Source organism: Poecile atricapillus, chromosome 8 (genome assembly GCF_030490865.1).
Source record: "Poecile atricapillus isolate bPoeAtr1 chromosome 8, bPoeAtr1.hap1, whole genome shotgun sequence".
Lineage (NCBI taxonomy): Eukaryota > Metazoa > Chordata > Aves > Passeriformes > Paridae > Poecile > Poecile atricapillus.
Window position 1 is genome coordinate 17,883,388 of NC_081256.1, and position 22,081 is coordinate 17,905,468.

General features: G+C 50.4%; 1 protein-coding gene and 3 non-coding genes across 4 annotated transcripts; all 4 read right to left on the reverse strand.

Annotated features, from left to right (window-relative positions):
- Positions 1-40: 40 nt before the first annotated feature.
- On the reverse strand, positions 41-7,618 carry NCL (nucleolin). Its single transcript, XM_058843505.1, has 15 exons — positions 7,379-7,618; positions 6,651-6,758; positions 5,794-6,079; positions 5,318-5,458; positions 4,738-4,926; positions 4,446-4,529; positions 4,053-4,188; positions 3,675-3,811; positions 3,226-3,352; positions 2,883-3,016; positions 2,386-2,509; positions 2,127-2,281; positions 1,503-1,629; positions 827-1,050; positions 41-527 (listed from the first exon to the last, which is right to left on the reverse strand). Exons 1-15 carry the CDS (start codon positions 7,394-7,396, stop codon positions 445-447), a joined length of 2,073 nt encoding a protein of 690 aa, XP_058699488.1. The 5' UTR covers positions 7,397-7,618; the 3' UTR covers positions 41-444.
- LOC131581850 (small nucleolar RNA SNORA75) lies at positions 1,176-1,316 on the reverse strand. Its single transcript, XR_009278169.1, has one exon. It is a non-coding gene; the product is annotated as a small nucleolar RNA SNORA75 (small nucleolar RNA).
- On the reverse strand, positions 1,941-2,017 carry LOC131581853 (small nucleolar RNA SNORD20). The gene has a single exon (XR_009278172.1). It is a non-coding gene; the product is annotated as a small nucleolar RNA SNORD20 (small nucleolar RNA).
- Positions 4,268-4,337, reverse strand: LOC131581852 (small nucleolar RNA SNORD82). Its single transcript, XR_009278171.1, has one exon. It is a non-coding gene; the product is annotated as a small nucleolar RNA SNORD82 (small nucleolar RNA).
- Positions 7,619-22,081: the final 14,463 nt, after the last annotated feature.

Below are 22,081 nucleotides of genomic sequence, written 5' to 3' on the forward strand. Positions count from 1 at the left end.
CCTGCTTCTCAGAGCCTGCCTTCATTTAGTGGCACAGAAGTAACACGAACCAGTTTAGGTCCTTTAATCTGTCCAAGACAGGGTGCTGAAGCACAAATGATAAAACATTCTGCATTTTTACAGCAAAAATGCTACAGAAGTTTATAGGAAAAAAAAAATTTTACATGGGTAAAACATTATAAATTCAAGACAACTCACAGACAAGGGGTAAATTCCCACATCTATCACTCTTTGTTTTAAAAAGTTCATTTGAACAGGCAAGCAGTCAAAATGGCTTGCTCTCTCTTCCTTGAAATGAAAATTTATCTTCCAAGTGGCTCACAGTACTGCTTCGCTTCTTGGAATGTCCTCCGAAGGCTCCGCCAAGATCAAAGGAGAATAAAAACCCCCGGAGTCCTTTCAGATAGTCTTGGAGAGCAGGAGAAGGGAAAGGAAAGGGGCAGTTTATTCAAACTTGATCTTCTTCCCTTGTGGCTTGTGATCTCCACCTCCTCCTCTGCCTCCTCGGAAGCCACCTCCTCCTCTACCTAGAAAGAAAATTATTGCAAAAAAGAGTTACCACTATTGTACTTCTTATATATACAGTATTATAAATATATATACACATTATATATACATTTTATATATATATATACACACATTATATATATATATATATATATATATACACACAAATATATTGCAATGCCCTTCCAAACCCATCCTGGCACAGAAAACAAATTCACATTTAATGCTCTGTGTTAGCCCCACAGCATAACCCCAAGAATGGCTTTGGGTTCATTTCTGAGTACACCCCATCCAAACAGCAGCAGTTGCTTCCTCTTACCTCCAAATCCACCTCTGCCACCACCTCTGCCACCAAATCCACCTCTTCCTCCTCGGCCACCTCCTCTGCCACCACCACGACCACCAAATCCACCACCACGCTGAAAGTCACCCTTTGGCTTGGCAAAATCGAGGATCACTTTGTTTCCATCTATCTCTCCATCTTCCATGGCTTCTTTAGCTGCTTTGGCATCTTCTGCAGAGCTGAAGTCCACAAACCCAAACCTGGGAAAGAGGTTACGAGAGTGACAATTGGTCACATTCCACGAGCTGCAGCACCACCTACAGGTTCCCGACAGAAATCCTTTTGAAATCAAATACCAGCATTTGTGTATCCCACAGGATGTGTCACTTGTAGGACAGCAGTGGCTAATCACAGTCGATGGAGCCCCACTGTGAGTTTGCCAGTACTGAACAGTTAATTTTCTTCTCGTGCGAATCCATCAGCTGCCACTGAGATTTGTTGGCAGGAAGGAGCTCATTGAGAAGAGGCGAGAAGTGAGCATGTGCTGCCCTCCACCAGTGGACCCAAAGCTGAAGTGCTCTCTACTCCCACCCTACTTGCCAGTTTCATAGAACCACCCACATGAACAGGGAAAAGACTCTGCATTGCAGAGATCAGCTAAAGTGAGGTGCTTTGTAGCACCTGAACCTAGCCCAGGTGAGGTTTCACCCACCCTTTAGACGATCCAGTGTCTCTGTCTGTGACTATTCTCGCGCTTATTGAGCCTTCAAACGATTCTCTTAACGTCTCCTCTGTGGTGTCCTCAGAAAGGCCTCTGACAAACAATGTTTTGCTTTGCTCTGTGGAAAGGGAACACATTCAGAAATCATTCAGCCTGAGCAAGGCAACTTTCAGATTCAGAACATCACATCCAGCTCGCTGGCCATTACTGGCTCCCAGAACAGCTCTCAGGGATAAAGGGGTTGTTTTCAAGGAACAGCTCAAGCACCTCAAGTCCATGAAAACTCTTCAGGACTGCAGTTAGAGCCTGACATCAAACTATTTCCATCAGCCAATCTGATACTGCCAAATTAAGTTTGCCCCACTCCCTTTTTTAAAATAGATGCTTGCACCTTATCAACAGTGGTAATAACTAACTGTACAGACACTGCTGGATCAGCACTTGACTATCTAGAGGAATTTGACAACAGTTTCATCAGCATTTCAGATAATCAGTCATCATATCCAGCACACTTGCTTACGATGTTTGGCATGTTTGTCTTTTTTAAAAGCAGCCCCAGATTTGCCTGGATGGTGCCCTCCTGCCACAGCTGGAGATCAAATATGAAACACTTACGATTGAATCCTCCTCCTCGTGCGTTCGTGTTCCCTTTCTGCCATGATGGTGAACTGAATTCCAGTCTGATTGTTCTGCCTTCGATCTCTGTGTTGTTATAGGAATTCAACGCCTCTCTGGCATCCTCAGCTGTGGCAAAGTCTACAAATGCATACCTATGTGGAGAGGAAGATTCTAGTTAGCCTGGGAGCAACAAGGATATCTGGAGGCAAGTCATTTGCAGTGTCAGTCTGGGGGTCAAAAGAAAGGCACACCATACCCTTTAGGCCTGCCCTGGTTGTTCTGTGGCACCTTGACAGAAGAAGCTTTCTTAAACACTTCTTGGAGAGTCTCTTCTGTAGCAGCATATGAGAGGTTGTTGACAATTAGGGTCTTTGACTCTCCTGTGGGGAAAAGTCAGTGCTGTTAAGTGCAAGTTTGGAGAAGGATAGCTCTTCTCTTCCTCTAGTTACCAGACTCTGCCAAGGAGTAAGAACTTGTTCCCCTTTCCTCACCTCAAGGTGAGGTACAAAGACAAATCCAACCCTGTTTTATTCACCGAGATCAGCTGTCCCCCATGAAACATGCAAGTTGCATGTCTGACACATGCAATAGAGATATAAAATACATAGGATGCAGAGCACAAGTCAGGCAAAAGGTCTGGTATCTTAATATTATTGCAGTATTTTAATTTGCCATGCCCCCAAGGAACTTCTGAAACAAGTGGAAATTAATCCTGAATGTCATCTGAATGTATGTTATCAGTCTGGAAAGTACCTTTCTGATGCTCTTGCTGGCTCTTCTCGCCAGTGAAGTCAATGACCACAGCACGACCCTCAATTTCTGTGCCCTTCTTCTCCTCCAGAGCTTTGTTTGCCTCAGCTTCTGTTTTAAATTCAACATAGGCCATCCTACAGCACAGAAGAGAATGTAAGCAAACACCTCCTTCCAGGAATGATGAAGTTTGTGAATAAAGGGGGGAAAAAACATAAAAGAAAAATTCTAGAAATAGGACAACTAATGCAGGTTCCTTAAGGCAGCCAAAGGACACATAAGCTTATCAGAATATGCCAAGAGCTGAAGGAACAGCAAACATACAACAGTCCTCTCAGCTACACACCCTTTGCTGCTCCCGTCCTTGTTCATCACTATCCGGACTTCCAATGCATTTTCAAACACCTCCCTGATTTCATCCTCGGTTATGCGGTAGGGCAGGTTCTTCAAAAACAGCGTTCTGGCATCTCTCTCTGCAAAGACAGTTACTTCAGCTAAAAATCCCTCCTCTTGTAAACTGCCAGTTCAGTGAGACTCAGCAAGCTGACCCAGCAGAAATTAACAGTAAGCATTCACATTTTCAGAAGCTGCAAAAGCAACTGTAACAAAAGTTAATGAAACTACTGTGCTTCTCTCTTAAGGGCGTCAAGTTCAAAAAAGAGGTCCTAAAATTTCATAAAGAAACACATTTCTTCCTCAGCCCTCCCAATATGCACTATTTCTTTGGATCACATTTGCAGTCTGAACTTGTGTATCTGTATGCAAGCATTTTAGAAACTCTTTATTGAGCTGTACCTTTCTTGTTTTCTTTCATAGTTTCCTTGCTCTTTGCTTTTTCCAGTTTGACTTCCAAACCCATTAACTTCTTTCCATTCATTTGGAGAGCTTTATCCAGATCCTCAGCAGAAGAGAAGTCCACATAGCCAAACCGCCTGAAAGAACAGCACCCTTGAGATCTCAGCTGATCCATCTATGGCAGCAGAGACCATAAACAGAAACCCAGCACCAGAGAGGTCCCCAGTGGTCAAGTTCCATGCGAAGTTAAACCCTCACCACTACACCAAGCAACCACCCCAGCATCTTGAGGGGTACCAGCACCATCACACTTGCACCTCTCAATGAATTAGTGCCAAATAAAATAAATAAGCAGCAAAATTCTACTGATGAACTCACCTGGAAGCACCGATTCTGACATCTAAAACTTCAATATTCTTCTTCCCAAAGAATTCTCTGAGGCCAGTCTTCAGCTCGTCAAACTCCTTGGTGCAGACCAAATTTGCAACAAATATCGAGAAAGTTGATGCTGGCTCTTTAAATAGAAAGATAATAAAGTGGGTTTTTTTTAAGGCAGCATTTAAAACTGGGAGCCAGACTCCCAACAAGCTTTAGCACATCAGTTTTTGCTCAAAAGTAACATCATACTTCAGTATTAAGTCCCTTATAATCATCATTTGTGCTGGGAAAGCCCACCCCTGACATCCTGGACCTTCACAGTTACATTCCTCATGCAGGAGTCCAATCACAGTCCATCAAACAAGCATCATTTGATGATCCCACACCACTTACTGTCTGTTTTCTTTTTCTTGGGCTCTGGTGCACTTTTATTGGTCATTTCCTTCTTCCTCTTTCCAGGCGCTTCCTTGACAGGTTCTGTGACAGAAAACAACACTGAAAAATACAGAACTTTTCCTACACTGAATCAACACAGGAGCATTAATCTTTACACCAGTCATACACAAGATCTTCCTGTCACTCAGCAGCTGCTCCTCAGCACAAAAGACCACTATAGCACAACATTTTTGCTCAGGCATCTTTCCTATTATTAAAGAATTATGGCCCCAAAAATATTTAGACTCACTTTCATCCTCACTTTCCTCTTCGGCATCCTCTTCATCCTCCTCATCTTCATCGTCATCCTCATCATCATCTTCCTCATCATCTTCCTCATCTTCAGATTCCGCTGCCTTGGCTTTCACTGGTGCAGCCTTGGCTGGAGTGGTTTTCTTCACTGGAACAGGGGCTGTGTCCATGGCTTCATCTTCAGACTCTGAAACAAGAGGATCAGTATTTAGACAGTTCAAATTAAGCTCCTTTTGAAACTTAAGAAAACAAAATGCTCTTAAGCAAAATGTTTCTCATGCCTCCTTAAGTTCGTTATGTTCTCATGAAAAAATAAGTTTAATAAGCTTAATTTTTACAAAAGTTGTCTCTCTCCCTCGAGTTTTACTGCATTAAAAAAAAACCCAAAAAACATCCAATACCGATTCACCAACAGTAAGAAGTTTTACTAACAATAGGGAAATTAACACCCCCTTCAGCAACATGGACAACAGCAACCAGCTACAACCAGCTGAGTACACACTGCATCACCCCCCTTTATCCTTAGTTACTTCACTTCCCCAGCTCCCTTTAAGTGTTTAATAACAAACATCTTATACCATCCTCTTCTTCATCATCCTCCTCATCCTCCTCCTCCTCAGATTCCTGCTTTGCTGGCACAGCTGCAGGCTTTTTGGCTGGTACTGCTGCAGGCTTTTTGGCTGCGGGCTTCACTGGCATTGGTGGTTCCTCTTCCTCATCTGCACCAAGAGCACAACAAGTCTTTACTACTGAAGTTCAGTGGATGAGTGGGATAGGTGAGAAGTACTTAGAGCTTCCTAAAATGTTGTCCAAAAGTTCAGGAAAGAGCAATCAAGAAACCAGGAGATGCTTTATAGGCTGTAAGGCAGCTGCAGCCCAAGCTTTCCTCTAAACTTCTTCCATTGTCCACTTCTCCATAACCTCTCTTTAAAGAATGAAACCACACCACCCCCCAAGTATTAAAATCATACAAATTTCTTGAATCTAAAGGTACTCATATTTAATGACTTGACTGAATGAGCTTTAGTCACAGTATATTTGAAAAGAAACTTACCAGAATCTTCATCATCTTCCTCCTCCTCATCATCTTCGTCATCATCTTCATCATCTTCTTCTTCACTCTCCTCCTTCTTGGCATTCTTTCCATTTTTTGCTCCTTTGGTTAGGACAGCAGCCTTTTTAGGAGTTGGAGCAGCAGCCTTTTTGGTCTGTGGAGTAGCCACAACCTTCTTTGCAGGTGTAATTGCTTTTTTTGCAGGAGTAGCAACTTTTTTTGCAGGAGTTGCAGCCTTCTTGGCTGGAGTAACAGCAACTTTTTGTGGTTTCTTCTGGGGAATCATCTGAAAGACACATCAGTGTAAGAATCATGCTGCTTTGTTTAAGTTTTAGTATTTCACTATCAGACAAGCACACAGTACCTGAAATCTGAAGCATATCCTTCTGACAGTTTAAGTTACCTCAAATGTCCACCCTGATTAATCAATAAAGCTCAAACCCAGCTTTTTAATTCTTTTAAGAGCCTACTTATGGGACATCAAAGCACCTCTAAATTGCCTGGTCCTGAACCAAGACCAGTGACATCTAATAGCATTCAGCATCTTGGAATTTTTACACTTGCATATTATCTGCATGTGACAGGTATCACATTGCTTATTACTAGGGTAATCAGCTTTAGGACAGCTTTAAGACCCCAGCAGTACTTCCAGAAGCCTGGAATTACACACTTAGCAGTCGAGCAATTTCTCCTCATGCTGCTATGGCCTTATAAAATCCAGTTTACTCTTTAGCCACAGTTTAGTGAGGAATGCAGACTGTTTATTAATGGCCCGTTACAATGTAACCCATAACCCTCCAATACACTCCTGTAACACGTGCATGTGCATCCTTTGACTCCATCTCTAGATCAATCACCTCTTCTCCGCTGCTTTCCTCTAGGTCAGAGGACTCCTCTTCCTCACTTTCCTCGAACTTTTTCGGGGGAGGAGCCACTTTTTTCTGTTTGATCTGATTCTTCGGGGCCTGAAAGAGAGCGCGAACCACACGTTTACCTCCCTTGCTCACGCGGGTCGCCTGCGAGCGCTCGCTCCGGCGGGCAATTGTCCCTACCACGTGGCCGCCCTCCGGCCCCCGCGGTGCTCAAGGGCTGCCCGGGGGCTGCGGGACCTGCCCCGCCGGTGTGCCGGGCCTTCCCGGGGGCGCGGGGGCCTTCCCGGGAGCGCCGCGCGCTCCCACGTGCTCGCTGTCCCCGCGCCCCACGTGGCCGCACTGTGACGTAGCCCCGCCCCCCCTTCCCGCGCGCGCTCGCACGCGGGGCCCCCCCGCGCCCCTCACACACACGGACCCCGCACAGCCCGGCGCCCTCCCCGCTCCTGCCCCGCGTCCCCGCCCGCGGCCGCCACAAGGAACAGAGCGGGACGGAGGTGGGCTCGAAACCGCTGCCTCCGGGCACACGGCCCCTCCCCTCGCCGCCATCTTCACGGCGAGGGAGAGCAGGCCTGGAGCCATCGCGCGGCCCGAACGCAAAGCACCGAGAAGGCGGCCCGGATCCCTCCCCGATATGCCGCCATCCGCACCCGCCCGCCCCGTCATGGCGGCGGCCGCCCGCTACCCGCGTGGCGGCTGCGCTCCGGCACCCTTACCTTGGTGATCTTCACCATGATGGCGGCTGTGAATGGCGGCGCAGGGGCGGCGGCCGGGCTGTGTCGGGATCGGGGCGGGCGCGTCCGGCGGAGCGGCGGCGCGGGGGGATCGGGCCGCGGGCGTGCGGCGGGAGCGGCGGGGACGCGCGGGCGGCCGGGCCGGGCACTGACACGAAAGAGCGAGCGCGCGCCCCTTCCGCCCCCTTTCCTAGCCCCGCGCCAGGCCCCGCCCCCACCGCCCCCGCCCCGGCCAATCGCCGAGCGCGCCGCTCCGCCCGGCCAATCGCAGCCCCCGCCCCTCGAGCCGCTGCGCCAATCGGCGGCGCTCTGCGATTGGCCAACCGGAGGGCGCGTTACTGCACCGGGGCCGTGCGGCGGGGGGCGAGCGCGGGGGGACGCAGCGCCCGCCCGGGAGGACCCGGCGTCAGCCAATGGGACGGAGGCAGCTCGGCGCCTGCGCGCTGATTGGGCGGCGGGGCCGGGCCAAGAGAGAGCACGTGGCGGGCGGCGGCCACGTGGTGGGGCCGGGCCGGGGTCTCGGGGGTCCCGCAGGTCCCGGGGGTCCGCAAGTCCTGGGGCCAGGAGAGACGCTGCGATTCGCCGCAGTCTCGGTTGCCCCGCCCGGCCCTGCGGCAGTTCGGCGCCCGGAGTGGAACTCTGCCCGAGCACGCTTTTGCCTTCCGTTTTGGGACTGGGTTAGCCCCAGCGCTGTCTCTGGCACCCATTCCGTCTCACCCCGCATCCCCTCCCGACCCTCCGGAGGCATTAAACACCCGTGGACAGCTTGAAGAAGCATCCGCAGGAGCCGGTCAGTGTGCCGCTGCTGAGGTTGCAGTTAGCACAGGAGCATTGCAGTTGTGTAGCACAAATTGCCACCCTCAGCTGCTTCAGGCTGGGAGAAAAGGCCCAAAGTGGAAGAAAAAAGTAAGCCTGTGCTTGTCAGATGGATGCTTTCGAATTCAGTCACTGCAAGAAGACACCACCTTTCTCCCTGTGGAATTTTTCTCTGGTGGCTGTAAAGTCAGGGTAGAAATGACCCCAGTGCAGAATCAGCACCCCTGTTTCACTTGCCGGTAGGGGTGAGTGCTGCCTTGCCCCTACCTGACACAGAGCAGCCTCCAGTGCTGGGGTTTCCCCACTGCCTTACATCCCCCACCACTTCAAACTGGGCATCCAGCCAGCTCCTGGGGGCTCCTGACTCAGGCATGGGTGACTCTAGCAATTTGCCCTTCCAAGGCCTACTCGAGATAAGCACCTGGCTTAGGGAACACAGGATCCTAGTGAGCCCTAGAATAAAAATGCATTCTCAGTGAATGCCATCCTGCACAGCCCTGATGCCCTTGAGGGGACATCTCAGGATTGTTCAGTGCCGCCTGAAGCAAGGGACACACTGTGAATGAGGCAATATACCTGGCTCGTAGGCTGTCCTAGTGCCTCTTTCTTCTCTGCTGGGTAAGGAGAGGCAGTTTGTAGGCAAGCTGAGCCATAGCTAAGGGCACCTGCTCACTGAGAGGTGACGGTATCAGTCAGCCTCTCCAGGAGTGGAGAGCCTGCCACCATCAGTCAGTATGGGGAGGGAAGGAGCTGGACCAGCTGGGACTGCCCATGTCACATACATGCAGGCAGATGGGGATCCCACCTGGGAAAACCCCTTGTGTAGGGCAGCTGGACTCTGCCTGTGGAATAGCAGCGTCTGGCTCATGTCCCACTGTGTGCTGCAGGAGCTGTCCCCAAGTGGGGACATTGCACTGGGGAAGTGACACAGACCAAGTATGGCCCAAGGGGATGCAGAATGATGGAATGGAAAACAGAGAGACCTGAATGTGATTTATAACTGGCTGAATCAAGAGCTGACTGCACTCTGCTCACCATGCATGTGGCGCAACAAAATCCATGTGTGTACCATGATTGCCTGAACAGCTCTGCTGCCTGTGCTGGGGCTGGCCTTGGTTCATCTCTGTGCTGTGGGAGGCTGGTTTGCTATGAGAAAGGTACAACTGTTGCTTTAGCCAGGGGCAGTTTTGGCAGCTGGGACACTGCATGTGTCCAGTAACATTGCCAGCAGTGGGATCTGCAAAGGGCTGGGTAGGCAGCTGGCCAGCCTTGGTTCCCAACCCTGGCAGGGGACTTCTCAGTATGGCCTGTGTTCCGTCTCTTTCCCCAGCAGTGTGTTGGAAGGCTGTCCTTGCCTGTGGCATCTCTGAGGCTGCAGCAGAACCCAGCATTTGGGGGAAGGAACACAGCACCCTGTGCAGAGGAGTGAGAACCAGCGCTGCCCACGGGGCTGTGTCAATCCATGCTCCATGTCAATTTGTGCTCCATGTCAATCTGTGCTCCATATCAATCCATGCTCTGTATCAATCCATGCACTGTGTTATCCACGCACCATTGAGCAGGTCTGGATATGGCCCAACTTTGCCAGCTGCTGTTAAGGCCAAAAAGGGCCCAGGATGCTGCAGGGAGGAAAGTAGCCAGGACACTGCAGATGCCAGTGTTTAGGCTGGGCTGTTCCCTGTATCCCATGTGTAGCCAGGATTTCCAGTCAGCCCTAGCAGTGAGCAGGAGGACAGACACTTGCCAGAGTGGAGCAAGGCCAGCCTTTTTCTGGGACACACCACATTGCAGGGCTGTCCCCAGTGGTACAGCACAGTCCAGCTCCTCTGCAGGCAGCTCCAGGAATTTCAAGGCCGAGGGAAGTCTCACAGAGAAGCATCAGTAAGAGGGGTAATTTGGCCAAAAGAGCAGGTTTAACAGCTCCATTTGTGCAGGAAATATATTTAAGGTCCTTTTATGGCTGTCTCTTGTTGTAGCATGTTTGTGGCTTGGGAGTGTTGACCTAATTCCACAGATAAAGGGAATTTAGCTGGTTTAGTGGAGACCCCAGGAGGGATTTGCCATGGATTCTCAGTTTCTGGCATAGTAGACGCTCACCCCTGTGCTTTTCCCGAGCCTTGCAGCGCTGGGAACACCTTAGAACACCTTACCCTGCTGCTGCCCCGGACTGGGGGGGAACTGGGCTGCGAGGCAAACGCGGCTGGCCAAAAGCCAGGAAAATCGAGTGGCCAGCTCGAGGGGGAGCCCCGCAGGAATCACAGATGAAGCGAGTGAGTGTCCCCAAACGCCCTGTTCAGCCTGTGGCCGCGTGTTTCCACTAGATGGTGACAAAAGGCTGCCTGTCCCGAGTGGAGCCCGCGGGGACACGGGGCTCCCCCAAAGCCGGCGCAGCGGAGGGGACACCCCGTCCTGCCGCCTTTGTCGCTCCCAGGGGATCCGGGACGCATTTGATACCCGCCGGATATCAGCAGCAGCCAAGTGCAGTCGGGAGTGGAAAAGTTATACCTGTGGCTGGTGCAGGCGTCTGTTGCCAAAAAATTGTCGGGGACCTCCAGCAAACACCCGGTGGGTGCTCAGAGAAGGGGGAAGTGAGCTAGAAAAGCAATCAAACATATCTCTGAGCACCTGACATCACCTGCTATGTGGCCCAATGCGTATGGCATGGCAAAGCTGACAGCAAAAAACCCAAAACAACAACAACAAGAACAACAAGCCCACTATAAAAGCAAATTTACCAGTCCCAGGTCTGGATGCTGCTCAAAACCTCTTGAACAACCCTATGTTCAACTGGGAAATCCTTTTGCCCGCTTGGTGCCCACCTGACCCCATCACGCTGCTCCTATGCCAGCAGGTACCACAGCTGATAGATGGTGACCCAACAACACCAGGCACTCAGGCCTTGTCCTCTCTCTTTCCAACTGCACAGTTCCCCAGGCCCTGATTAATGCAGGACAGCAAATGAGATGGGACTGTGAAGCAGTCTAATTAAGTCTTTTCTTCATTATGCCCCTGTCTGTGCCAAGAGGAGAGTCCTCAAGGATGATGAGTATGAAGTGGGTGCAGGGCTTGCTGTGACAAATGACACTTAATTCAAGTAGCCACAGAAAAGTGCACGTCCTCTGCCTTGAAATGGGCAGCTTGGGACACACTGGCCTGCAGGGATGAAAGTCAACAGTGCCTAGCAGAGTATGGGATTTCTTCTCTGGAAAGCATCCTTCCCTGAAGTGGGATGCTGCAGGAATTGGCATGGGCCCCTGGAGCCAGGCATACCCATTGTCACTCTGACAGATGCTGGCTGATAACCCAGCACATCCCTGTGCCATTTCCTGGGGTTCATGGACAAAGAAACCAATGGGTGACTCTCAAAGAGTTTTGTACATGCAGATTTAGTCTCCACGTGGCCTCCAAGTATTCCTTGTAGTGATAATTTCTGGTACACTGCAGAGGAAAAAGGGCTTTCTATTTCCAGAAGAAGCCAATTTCTCTAAGATGTCCCTTCTGGCAGGGCAGTTCCTCTCCCCAACACCTCCTTGTCTGGAGCTGGCAGCAGGATCTTGTGGTCTACCTGTGAGCCCCCAGCAAGCCCACACAGCCACCAAGAGCCTCCCAGCCAGGTGTACTCCCCTCTGGATCTGCTCAGCAGGAGAACAAGCGCAGCCCTAGAAAAAAAGATGTGTGAGAGAAAAGTGGGACTGGAAGAGGACTTGCAGTAGATGCAAGATTAAGATTGGGAGACATGGAGCAATTTGGGTGGTGAGAGGAGACCTTGGGAGCACCCTTCTCTCTCCATTGGGGTAGAGAACTCCAAGTGGAGAGTCAGTGAGATAGGAATAGGCAGGCATTTTGAAGCAATGCATGCAAATCCTTTATAACACAGGGAGAGTCAATCTGGAGAGAAGCTACAGGTGATCCCAGTTCAGCAATGCCAGGCCAGCAGCCAGAGCATTTCACAGTTCCATGCAACTGCATGTCTTCCTGCATTGCCCTGCAGCATTTGGGAAGGCTTTCTCACCTTTGTGGAGCCCAGAGGGGGAAGCTTCTCTTTGCACGGCATTTCTGTTCATCTCCCAGAGCTAGGGCAATAGGGAATAGGATCCAGACAAGCACTGGGTCTCCAGGGATGACTGTCAAGATGTCCAAGTAAAACATCTGCACATCTGTCCCTTGGTACAGCCCCGCGGAGCACTGACCTGGGGCTTTGTCTCAGTTTGTTCACATTTTACCTGCTGGAAGCTCCCTCTGCTCCCAGGCCTGTGTTGGGCTATTTCTATTTCACGGCAACTCCTGGGAGCAAGGCCAGTGGAAGGCAGATGCTCTGCCTGGAACAAACCCAAACCAGGGGATTTGTTTTTTTCTTCTTTTTTTTCCTTCTCAAACAAAAAAATTGAATCCTTGTTGAGTCCAAACTGGAAAAGCACGAGTCTCTCTCCACTCCTTGATAAGGTCACAGGTTTGATCCCCATATGAACCATTCACTTAAGAATTGAATTCAGTGATCATTGTGGGTCCCTTCCAACTCAGAAGATATCAAAGTGATATCAAAGTTTATTTTTGTGTTTGTATCTGAGTGAGGGAGTGAGCTCTTCCCTGCTTGGGAGCCACATGCACCGATCACTCAACAAAGGCATGTGAGTGATGTCAAAGGCAGTGGGCAGCATGGCATGGTGAACCTGGGGCTGCCTCATGTTCTTACCTCTAGAACCAGAACAGAGCCAAATAACATCAGGGAGAGCAGAGCCACACACACACGTGTCCCCAGTATAACATGTCCCAGCCTCTGCCAGGGAGCAAGAGCCAAAACTGCTCTAGGAAACAAGCATCAGTGCCAGTGATCAGGGAAGTGCTGTCTGGCTTCTTAAGCTCAGTGGGAAATATTCTATCGTTCCCCTAAAGACCTTCTGGCCTGTGTTTTCCCAGCTAAAGTTGCCCACTGAGCCCCATCCATGCAGCTTGCAAAGCTCCTGTCCTGGCTTGCTGCTGTGAGGGAACAGCTACCCCAAGGGCTCTCATGGTTTCAGGGCTGAGCCATGGGCTGAGCTTTTTGGAAAGGGTCACTTTGCATTTGACTGTTCCTGCAGAGCTGAAGCAACCCGGGCAGGTGTTAAGGTGTATAGACCACCTGTAAGCCTGGGAGAGGTCAGAGCTAGGGCATCAGAGACTGAGCCCATCCAGATTTCACCATCCATCTGGCCCCCTGCAGCAAGCTCCAGCAAAAGGAGGTTAAAAGTAAGAGCTGAATGTACTTTTCCCGCCCAGACCACTCTCAGACTGTGCCTCATTCCAGCAGCATATTGGGCTGTTTCCCCTTACCAGATCTCACTGCAGACATTCCCACTTGCAGGATGTGAGATGAAACCACTGCTTTGAAACTTCCTATGACCATAGTTAAAAATAAGACTCAGAGCAATAATTTCCCCACTGTTGGTGCCTCAGACCTGAAAAGCCTAGTCCTGAACGACCCAGTGGTGTCTCATTTAGCTGGGCAAGCTGTGATCATGATGTCTGCATCCTGGGAGGGAGGCGAGAACATGGTTTCTTGGGGAAAAGTCCTCTCCTTCCCATCCTGTACAAGCTCTCAGCTCATCTCTGTGTGTATGAAATGGCAGAGGAAGCTTAAAGCCGACTGAAAATTGCACTGAAAATTACACTGCATCTCTCCTGCCCGGTTTTAATTGTAGAGCAAAGAAAGAAGCCCATCGATTCATCCCACTGGGTAATTAAATGCTTAATGCTATTGACTATAAAGACATTATGGTTCAGCAGCCCAACACTAATGCATTAATAATCGCTTACATTATGGCAAAGAAGGGGCACGAGCTGCTCCTGAGGAACACGGTAGTTACATGGGATGGGAGCACACAGTGAAAACCTCAGGGGCTGAATTAGTGCCTTGACAACCTGCAGGAGTGAGAGCTCATCCCAGAGAGCAGGGGAACACGGAAAGGCTACAAGGACCATGGAGGAGGGCACAGCCCCTACCCCAGGGAAGCCCCCCTGGCCATGGCAGTGGGAGGAGAGTCTGGGCTCTGAGCATCAGTGCTGCCCCCAGCACAGCCCTAGGATGTTGTCAGCCACAGGATCAGGCAGATGAATCTGAGCAGCACAACCCTTTTATAACAAGCCATGGCAAAGGCACGAGAAGGTCTGCCCACCTCCTGCCGGGCTCTACATTCCTGATAATTAGCTGTCTGCTTTAGCATATTTATTATGCACATGATGTGGAGCGCAGGGCAGAGCCTGCACATTGCCTGGGATTAAGCACATTAAAGTGAGCTGAGTGAGCTCTGCTCCAGGCTGGAGAGGCCGATTTGCTAGCTGGGAGAAGCAGAGTGAGCCCTCAGAGCGTGGTGTGCCGGTGGCTACTGCGCACTTCCCGAGGGGGGTCTCACCCAGTGAAGGATGGAGGCTGCACTGCCTCCCTCCTGCAGGGACCTCAGAGCCCAGCACATGGCAGGAATCCCATGTCCCATGGATGGGGAGATGCTTAAGGGCCATTTATAGAAGATGGAGGAAGGAAGGACCTGCAACATCACAGGGAGAGCAACCCTTTTCAAGACCATCCTCTGCTGAGTTCTTTTCCACCTCCCCAGGTCTGAGGCGTTGCCCCTCCAGCTATGGCACATGGGGTTACCCCACCTGCAGCCACTTCAGGGACAGAGCAGGCATGGCCTAAAAAGACACCAGAGGCAAAATTTCCACCTAAGCTTTCAAAAGTATGTCAACAACCCCTGCCCAAGGGTAAGGGGAGCCCACACAGCCCTTCCTGATGTCCAGCAAGAAAACCAAAAGCACTTGCAATTTTCTCTGAGCAAATCCAAGTACAGATCATGCTGTCAAACCCTTATTTGATTTGTTTTTCTGGTGGCTCTGCACCGTTTGCCTTCATTACTTTCTCTGCCCTGTGCCATAGTCCAATAATGCAGCATCTGCCCAATAAAAGGTCCATGAATATAATTTACAAGTAGTTGGCACCTTATGCCTTGTCTGGCAGGGCGGGCTCCCTGGGTACACTGCCGATTGGAAAATGTGTGGATTTTACAGTTATTCTCAGTGGGGTGAATAACCTCTGAGCACTGTTTGTATCTTGATTTATCTTCGTGAGGTTGCAATTCTCCCAAACATTTGATTCATGGCTTGAAAATGAATCTCTTTAAGTATATTTCTTTACAGAGTCTTTAAAAAAAAAAAAAAGTCTGGAAAGAAAGAGAAGGGAAGATGCTTTCTTACAGCCCCAGGGATGAAGAAGAAGGTGCCTCTGGTGCTTTGGATATATGTGAAGGGGAGCACTGAGCCAAGGGAGGAGCACTGGTGGTCCCAGTGTCCCACATTCCCAGGTAACGCAGCCCTGACTGGGTGAGCTGCTGCATTTCCCCTAGAAAAGCCTTTCTGAGACTGAGAATACACACCTATGTTGGTACATATGTGAGTATAACAGCCTCAGTAAGGGTTTGGTGGGTCATTAGGAAAGAAACATTTCCTGAGGATGCTGTGAGGGTAAGGGAACACATTGCTGTGTCTCCATACTCCCTTGCTCTGAGGCTTTGGGATGTGCCCATGCAGCGATGGGCAGAGGTTGGGGGCTGTGCTGTGGAGCAGTGCTTGCTCTGCACCCTTTTTCAGGAGCAGAATGAATCATCACCACTGTGGGTGCCAAACCCTGCACCCTGCGGACTGGAAACCTCAGTTTCCAGCCTAAACTTGCTGAAATTGGTGCAGGTGGCATCATCCTGTGCCTTTGGGCTGAGGAGCGCCTGAACTGGTCCTGCCGCCTTGCTGGGGCTCATCTTGCACCCTCACCCTGGCTCCAGGCATCACTCCAGGGAAACAGAGCTCCTCCACACAAAGTGATTCCTGCTGCAGGGTCAGCATCACCCAGACTTTGAAGGTGATAAAAGATTCCCAGTGGATGAGCCACAGCCTGGGAGGGAGCAAACCTGTTTGCAAAAGGAGATCTCACTGGGAGAAAGGTCCAGAAGAAAAAGGGGAAATTTAAGGGAAAGTCCAAACACTTCCAGCCACAATAGTGCCAGATTTCTCTATTTTAATGGGTTTTCTTTGGTCCCATCACACTGTGGGGACTGTGCAGAGAGGAGAAAGGCAGTTTCTGTCCAGGGCTGCCCTGGGCCATGAAGCAGTGCTCTTAACACAGAGCTTGGTCTCACCAACCATCTCCTGCCAAAGCCTTGGACAAAAAGAGGCTAGGACAATTGAAAAGATGCTGCAGACTGGCTAAATGTGGGGGACCAAGAGTTGTTCCCACTTCTAACACAGACAGGGATTTCTATTTCTAGAATAGAAACCTATTTCTAGGAGGTCTGGGGAGGAAACCATGGACAATGTGGAGGGTGCCTCACTGCTGACCCCAGCCTCTCTCAACACATGCCTGCAGAATAAAATTGCACCAATGTCAGCCAAATGACCTTTTCAGCTCTGTAGCTGTTGGGCTGGGGAGATGCTAAACTTCTAGGGCAAGGAAGCAGGCCAGGAGCTGGGAGGAACAGCGAGACACAGAGAATTCCTCCCAGCAACTGAGGAAACACTCACAGCCCATCAGACCAATCTCAGCTCCAAGGGTAGGTGTTTTCCTACTGCAACCACTGGCTTTTGGAATAGGGTTAAACTGTTATATATCCCAGCTATGTCTGCACAGAGACAATCAGCACAGAGGCAAAAAATTCTAGGAAGAATAACCTTTAAATGCTTCTGCTGTCACAGCCACCCCACCCCACTGGGTGCAAATGGGTGCTTTTCAGTCCAATCATTACCACTTACTGTGTTTTCTTTCTTTGAGCTTTTTGCTGCTGTATATCTAATTCAACCATCCTTAACTGAATCAGTAGAAATGCATCTCCCCTCTTCCACGGGAAGGGCCTGAAGGAGTCCTCACCCAGCCCTCATCTTGCAGATGATGCTTGAGCACAGCACTTGCTGCTGTGTTTCAGGTTCCTGCCAGATGGACTCACCGCCTGTCAGTCGGGATTGCCGCAGAAAAAGAGGAACGAAACCCAGCTTAAACCATTTGCTTTTCCATCTGTGCAAGGCGGTTGTTTAAATCAGCACCGGCAGAGAGGTTTGGAGTTGACGCCAGAATAAGTTTGGAGAAGTGAAGAGCTGTAGAGAGATCTGGATCTTCCTTTAGCCAGAGCAGAAATCACTGGAAAACACCAGAGGAGCGAAGACCTTGCAAACCCCGATGCAAAAAGTCAGCTTGAGCCTGGCATTGCTGACAGGCTCCCAGGATGGCTTGGGGCTGTAGGTGTGGGAGAGAAGAGCAGAGCAGCAATATCCTCCCCATTCTTTATTAATACAGCAGTGAGGCTTGATGTGTCTCCTAAATTATAATGTCTTTCTTGTCATTAACTTGATTTCTTTCTGGTGACAGCAGCAGCAAATTGGTCCCAGCTGTTTTGAGCAAGGGATGAGAAATTAAAAGGAATTAAACAAGCCAAGTGCTGGAGGGGATGGTGTGAGGGGAGGGAGTGCTTTGTGCCAGAGATGGCCAAGGAGGGGGGGTGGGATGGGATGGGATGGGATGGGATGGGATGGGATGGGATGGGATGGGATGGGATGGGATGGGATGGGATGGGATGGGATGGGATGCAGTCATGGGGGTAGTGGGAAATGCCAGGAAGGGAGAAATGGGCTCAGGGCTCTCGCTTCTTCCTACAAGCAGGACACTGAAAGGCAGGTGCCTGCCACAGTGAGGTCTGTCTGGGGGGGGAACAGCCCTGTGTGTGCTGAGGCTGCTGCCATGCTAGAGGACAAATGGAAGCCCCTCAGGGATTCCTCCTTCCGAGGAACATTCCCTGCTTGGGACTGAAAGAGGGCAGTGCTGCTGAGCTTCTTTGCAAGCTGGTGCAAGCAAGTGTCAGGCAGCAAGGAGTTTTTATCAACTGTCCTGGAAGAGGCCAGTCTCAAGAACTGAGGAAAAACACATCTATGTCTATGTCTCCATTTTCTGCTGCCTGTTGGCAGCTCTTGCCCCTGAGGCACAGCCTGCCCTGCCAGGGCATGGAGAGGGTCTTGGAGAACCTGTCCATCAGTCTCTGCCAAATACCTGCTGGGAACTCCCGTCCTGGCAGCCCCAGGCTGATTCCTGTGTGAAATACACAGCTTTTGACCTGGCTTGTAGCCCCAGGGCCAGCTGGAACCATCCTGTGCCTGATGTGAGCTGGGGGCTGGCAGGAGGGGATGTCTCTTGCTCAGTTTCTGCATTGTTAATGTGAGATGGTCATTAATGCGACACAGTCACTCCACCCGCCCAGAAAAGATAAGAAAGATGAGTTTGGCCTCTGAATCCTCTCAGACAGCTTTCTCCAATGTGCCACATTAAATAGTCCTGAACTGAGAAGACAAACTCGCCCTGGCTGCCATGATAAGCACAAAGAGTGATAAACCCACATAATTAAAGTCTGCCACTGCAATAATGTAGCAGCAGAGACAGCTGGAGTCTAGCCCTGAGCCTGGGTCCATCCTTGGGCTTTACTTGTTTTCATTCAAACTTATTTTGGAGAGATTCAGCCCAAGCACTGCCCGCTGCCAGGAGGGAGGGGGAAATGCCATCTGGGCATGGTGGAGTGGAGGAGCAAGGGCTGTTGTTCCCTTCCTGGCTGTAACACAGAGAAATCTTTAGCAGAAGCAAGTACCCTCAAAACCATTTTGAAGAGGAGCTGACCTTATAGAAAAGCACATGGTTCATAGGGAAGCATTTCCCCTTGAGGTACTACACCATTGTCCTTAGGACCGTGGTCAAGGAGAATAAGGACTGGTCAGGGATCAGTTTCACTGCTCCTAAATATATATAACACTAGATAAAAGTTAGCTTTTTCCAATCTGGGCTCCCAGCCTTCCTCTTCATGCTGGACTTTGCTCCACCCCAACGAGACCTGGAGGGTTGGTGCCCCCTCATCCACCACATCCCACCCAGGGGAACAGGGCAGACCCTGGGACATGTGTGCTGGGGACCCTAAGCACAGCTTGTGGGGCTGTAGGAAAGCTCTTTGCAGACTGTTGTCCTCCAGGTCAGTCTCAGGGCTCTGAGCCCAAGCCCCCCCATCCTGCCAGCAATTGCAGCCAGTTGTTAGCAGTCCCCACTTGCCTCAGAGCTCAGTCATCCAGCCAACTTCAATCCACTTACTGCAGTGCTAATTATCTTTCCTCACTTTCATTTCTTAACCAAAGTGTCCCCATGAACAAAATTAAGCATCACACAGGCTTCTCTGACATAAATTCTGCTGTCTTTAGTAACCACACAGTTGCTACAGGAGAAGGTGTGGGCTGACCAGTCTTCCTTTTCTAACCCATTGTTGTGGGGTTTTAACCCTGCCCCAGCTGATGCCTGAGAAGGTTCCCCGTGGCTTTAATGGGCTGTCCCTGCTAGGCTGTGGGGAAGGGCAGTGTGCATTGCACCTCTGGCCTTCCCCTCACCCTCACAGGACAGTGGGGTTTCAGAACAACACGCAGTCCTTCACTTAGAGATGCCCTTTGTCCCCCTAGCTCTAGTGTTTTCCCTCCCCATGTGCTTAAGGTGGGGAGAGGCAGGGTACAAGGACCCCATCACTTCCCTGCACATGGCCTCATCCCTCCAGGGATGTTGGGTTTGCTGTGACATAGAGGAGACTGTCCCTAGTGCAGGTGACAGTCACAGTGCACCACTGCTGACTCAGCCTGAGCATCCAGAGCTGCACCTGAGCTCCTCCATCCAGTCCCATGGCTGGGCTCTGCTTCCCACGCTGCCTCTTCCCAGCCTCCCTGCACTGCGTGGCTGCCTGGAAGCTGATTGCTGTGAGAATCCTGGCTCTTGGGGAAGCCGTTGAGGCAGGAAGATGGACTGCCTCTGGTATGGGCCTAAAAACTGAGCCCAGAGGCATCCCTGAGGAGCAAAATCAAATTCTACACATATACACTAGGGGTTGGGCTAGAAAACATTCAGAGGTCCTGTCCACCCTGAACTATTCCATGATTCTGTGATTTCTTGCTGTCTGCCTCCCTGCTTATTTCGTGCTGCCCATCATCATCTGTAGGCACTATGTGTTGGCTTTTCACCACCACCACTAGCCTGGGGTAAGGGGAATAAATGAAATATGATTTGAAAAGCAACCTAAGCTCAAACCCAGCACAGTTTTCTGACATCTACATTTTCCTGCTTTCCCCCTCCCCTAACAAAGGCTGGGATCTTGGTGGGAAAGGCTGCTGTGCTGCAGCCCAAACCTCCCTCCCTGCCCAGCCCTAGGCAGGGACTGCTCACAAGGCTTACAAGGGCTTTGCCAAATTCACACTGTATGCCTTTTCCCCATCCCATGGCTGTGTGAAGGAAGGGAAAAACAACCCTTCCCTTGAAACCATCTTCTCTTGAAAAGGGGCAGCAAAAAAATCTGCTGGCACACTCTGGAGCCATTTATCATGGCTACAAATATACAAGGCAATTGCTGTAAAACTTGAGTTTGGCTCTGTAAAGGAAAAAAAACCCACCCCATGCTTGTTGCAAACAATCACAGCACAAAAAAAAAAGCCTTACAAGGCTGGGGCAGCCTCATAGATGGATTGCTTTTTAATCCCCAAAGCTATGGTGATAAATCTTTTCACTGGAAGCTCTGGAGATACTGTGTCACTCAGGGCATGCAGCAACTGGGGGGCAAACAGTTCCAGGAGCTGAGCAGGCACAGGGGAGCAGGAAGGCTCTCCTGCAGCCAGGAGCAGGTGATTATGCAGGAGCTGGCAGCTGGACAGAAGCTGCTGTACGTCTAGAGGACAGATGGACAAGTTTTAAGAACAGCTCTTTGGAAACAAAGTGTTTGGAGAGGAGATGGTGGCATGGAGCCCAACCTGACCACGTGCTCCATATTGCAGGGACAGAGAGATGCTTCTCCCAGCTCTGAGGAAAGACACGGAGCAACAGCTTCCACACATTCCCTGCATCTCCTGGTCCCTCAATTTACCTCTACTCTGACCCATCTGGGGTCCCTTGGGCTCTGAAATATTTATTTGACTCCTAGGCAGTGTTTTGGAGTGCTCCTTCTGCCCAACCATGCTGAAGCACCAGCCATTCCCTGGGCCACTTACATGGGTGGGAGCAGTGGGAACAACTTGCCCATCCTTGCCTTCTGCATTTCCCCATCCCACAAGGGCCTTTGCTTCTATACCACCTCCCTGGCAGGAATAATTCCTCTAATGTATACTGGGAGGGTGGCAGGGACCAGGCTGATCCTGAGGGCTTAGGGCAGTGGGGATCATCATGTTCTTGGAGTAAACAGCTCTGTAAAATTCCCTTCCTGGGGGCTGCAATGAGCCTGAGGCAGGAAGAAGTCATCAACTACTGCCTTCCCAGTGATGGAGATGTGTAAAATGCTCTTCATGAAACCATTCTCCCTGAGGAGATCAGTTCCTTTTTTATTAGGTTTCATGCAGATTTTACTATTAATTATAGGATTAAAGGACTTGCCCAGAAGCCTTTGATCCCAGCATCTCTCAGGAGCCCAGCTGGCATGTGGTACCCAGGAAGTCTCCACTTCTGTTCTGTTCCACAAGTTGGGGAAAGTTTGCCCATACATCTCCACCCAGGAGCTGCCACCAGCTGTGCTGCAGCTACATCTCTACCAAGCTTTTGGGATGCTTTCCAGGGTGATCCTGGCCCAGCTGTGCATATGGAGTGGGTGGTGGGGCAACCCCAGCATCATCACCCAATATATCAGGGCTTGAGCTGCATATTCCCCTCGAGCATCTCAGAGAGGAGAATTTGGGATCATCAAGGAGGATGGGGAGTCCCAGGTCAGGAGATGTCTGGGCAGCTGGGAATGCAAGGCTGGATAAAGGCAAAGCCAGTGCCTCACCTTTCTGGCTGCTCTGGACTCCATCCCAGCCATGCTGCAA

What these genes read in the sequence shown, in the direction of transcription:
- NCL (XM_058843505.1), bottom strand. An exon ending in AGAGGAAAGTGAGGATGAAA is followed by an intron (nt 4,530 to 4,737) that starts GTGAGTCTAAAT and finishes TTTCTGTCACAG; the next exon opens with AACCTGTCAAGGAAGCGCCT. An exon ending in GTCAGAATCGGTGCTTCCAG is followed by an intron (nt 3,812 to 4,052) that starts GTGAGTTCATCA and finishes CTGTTCTTTCAG; the next exon opens with GCGGTTTGGCTATGTGGACT.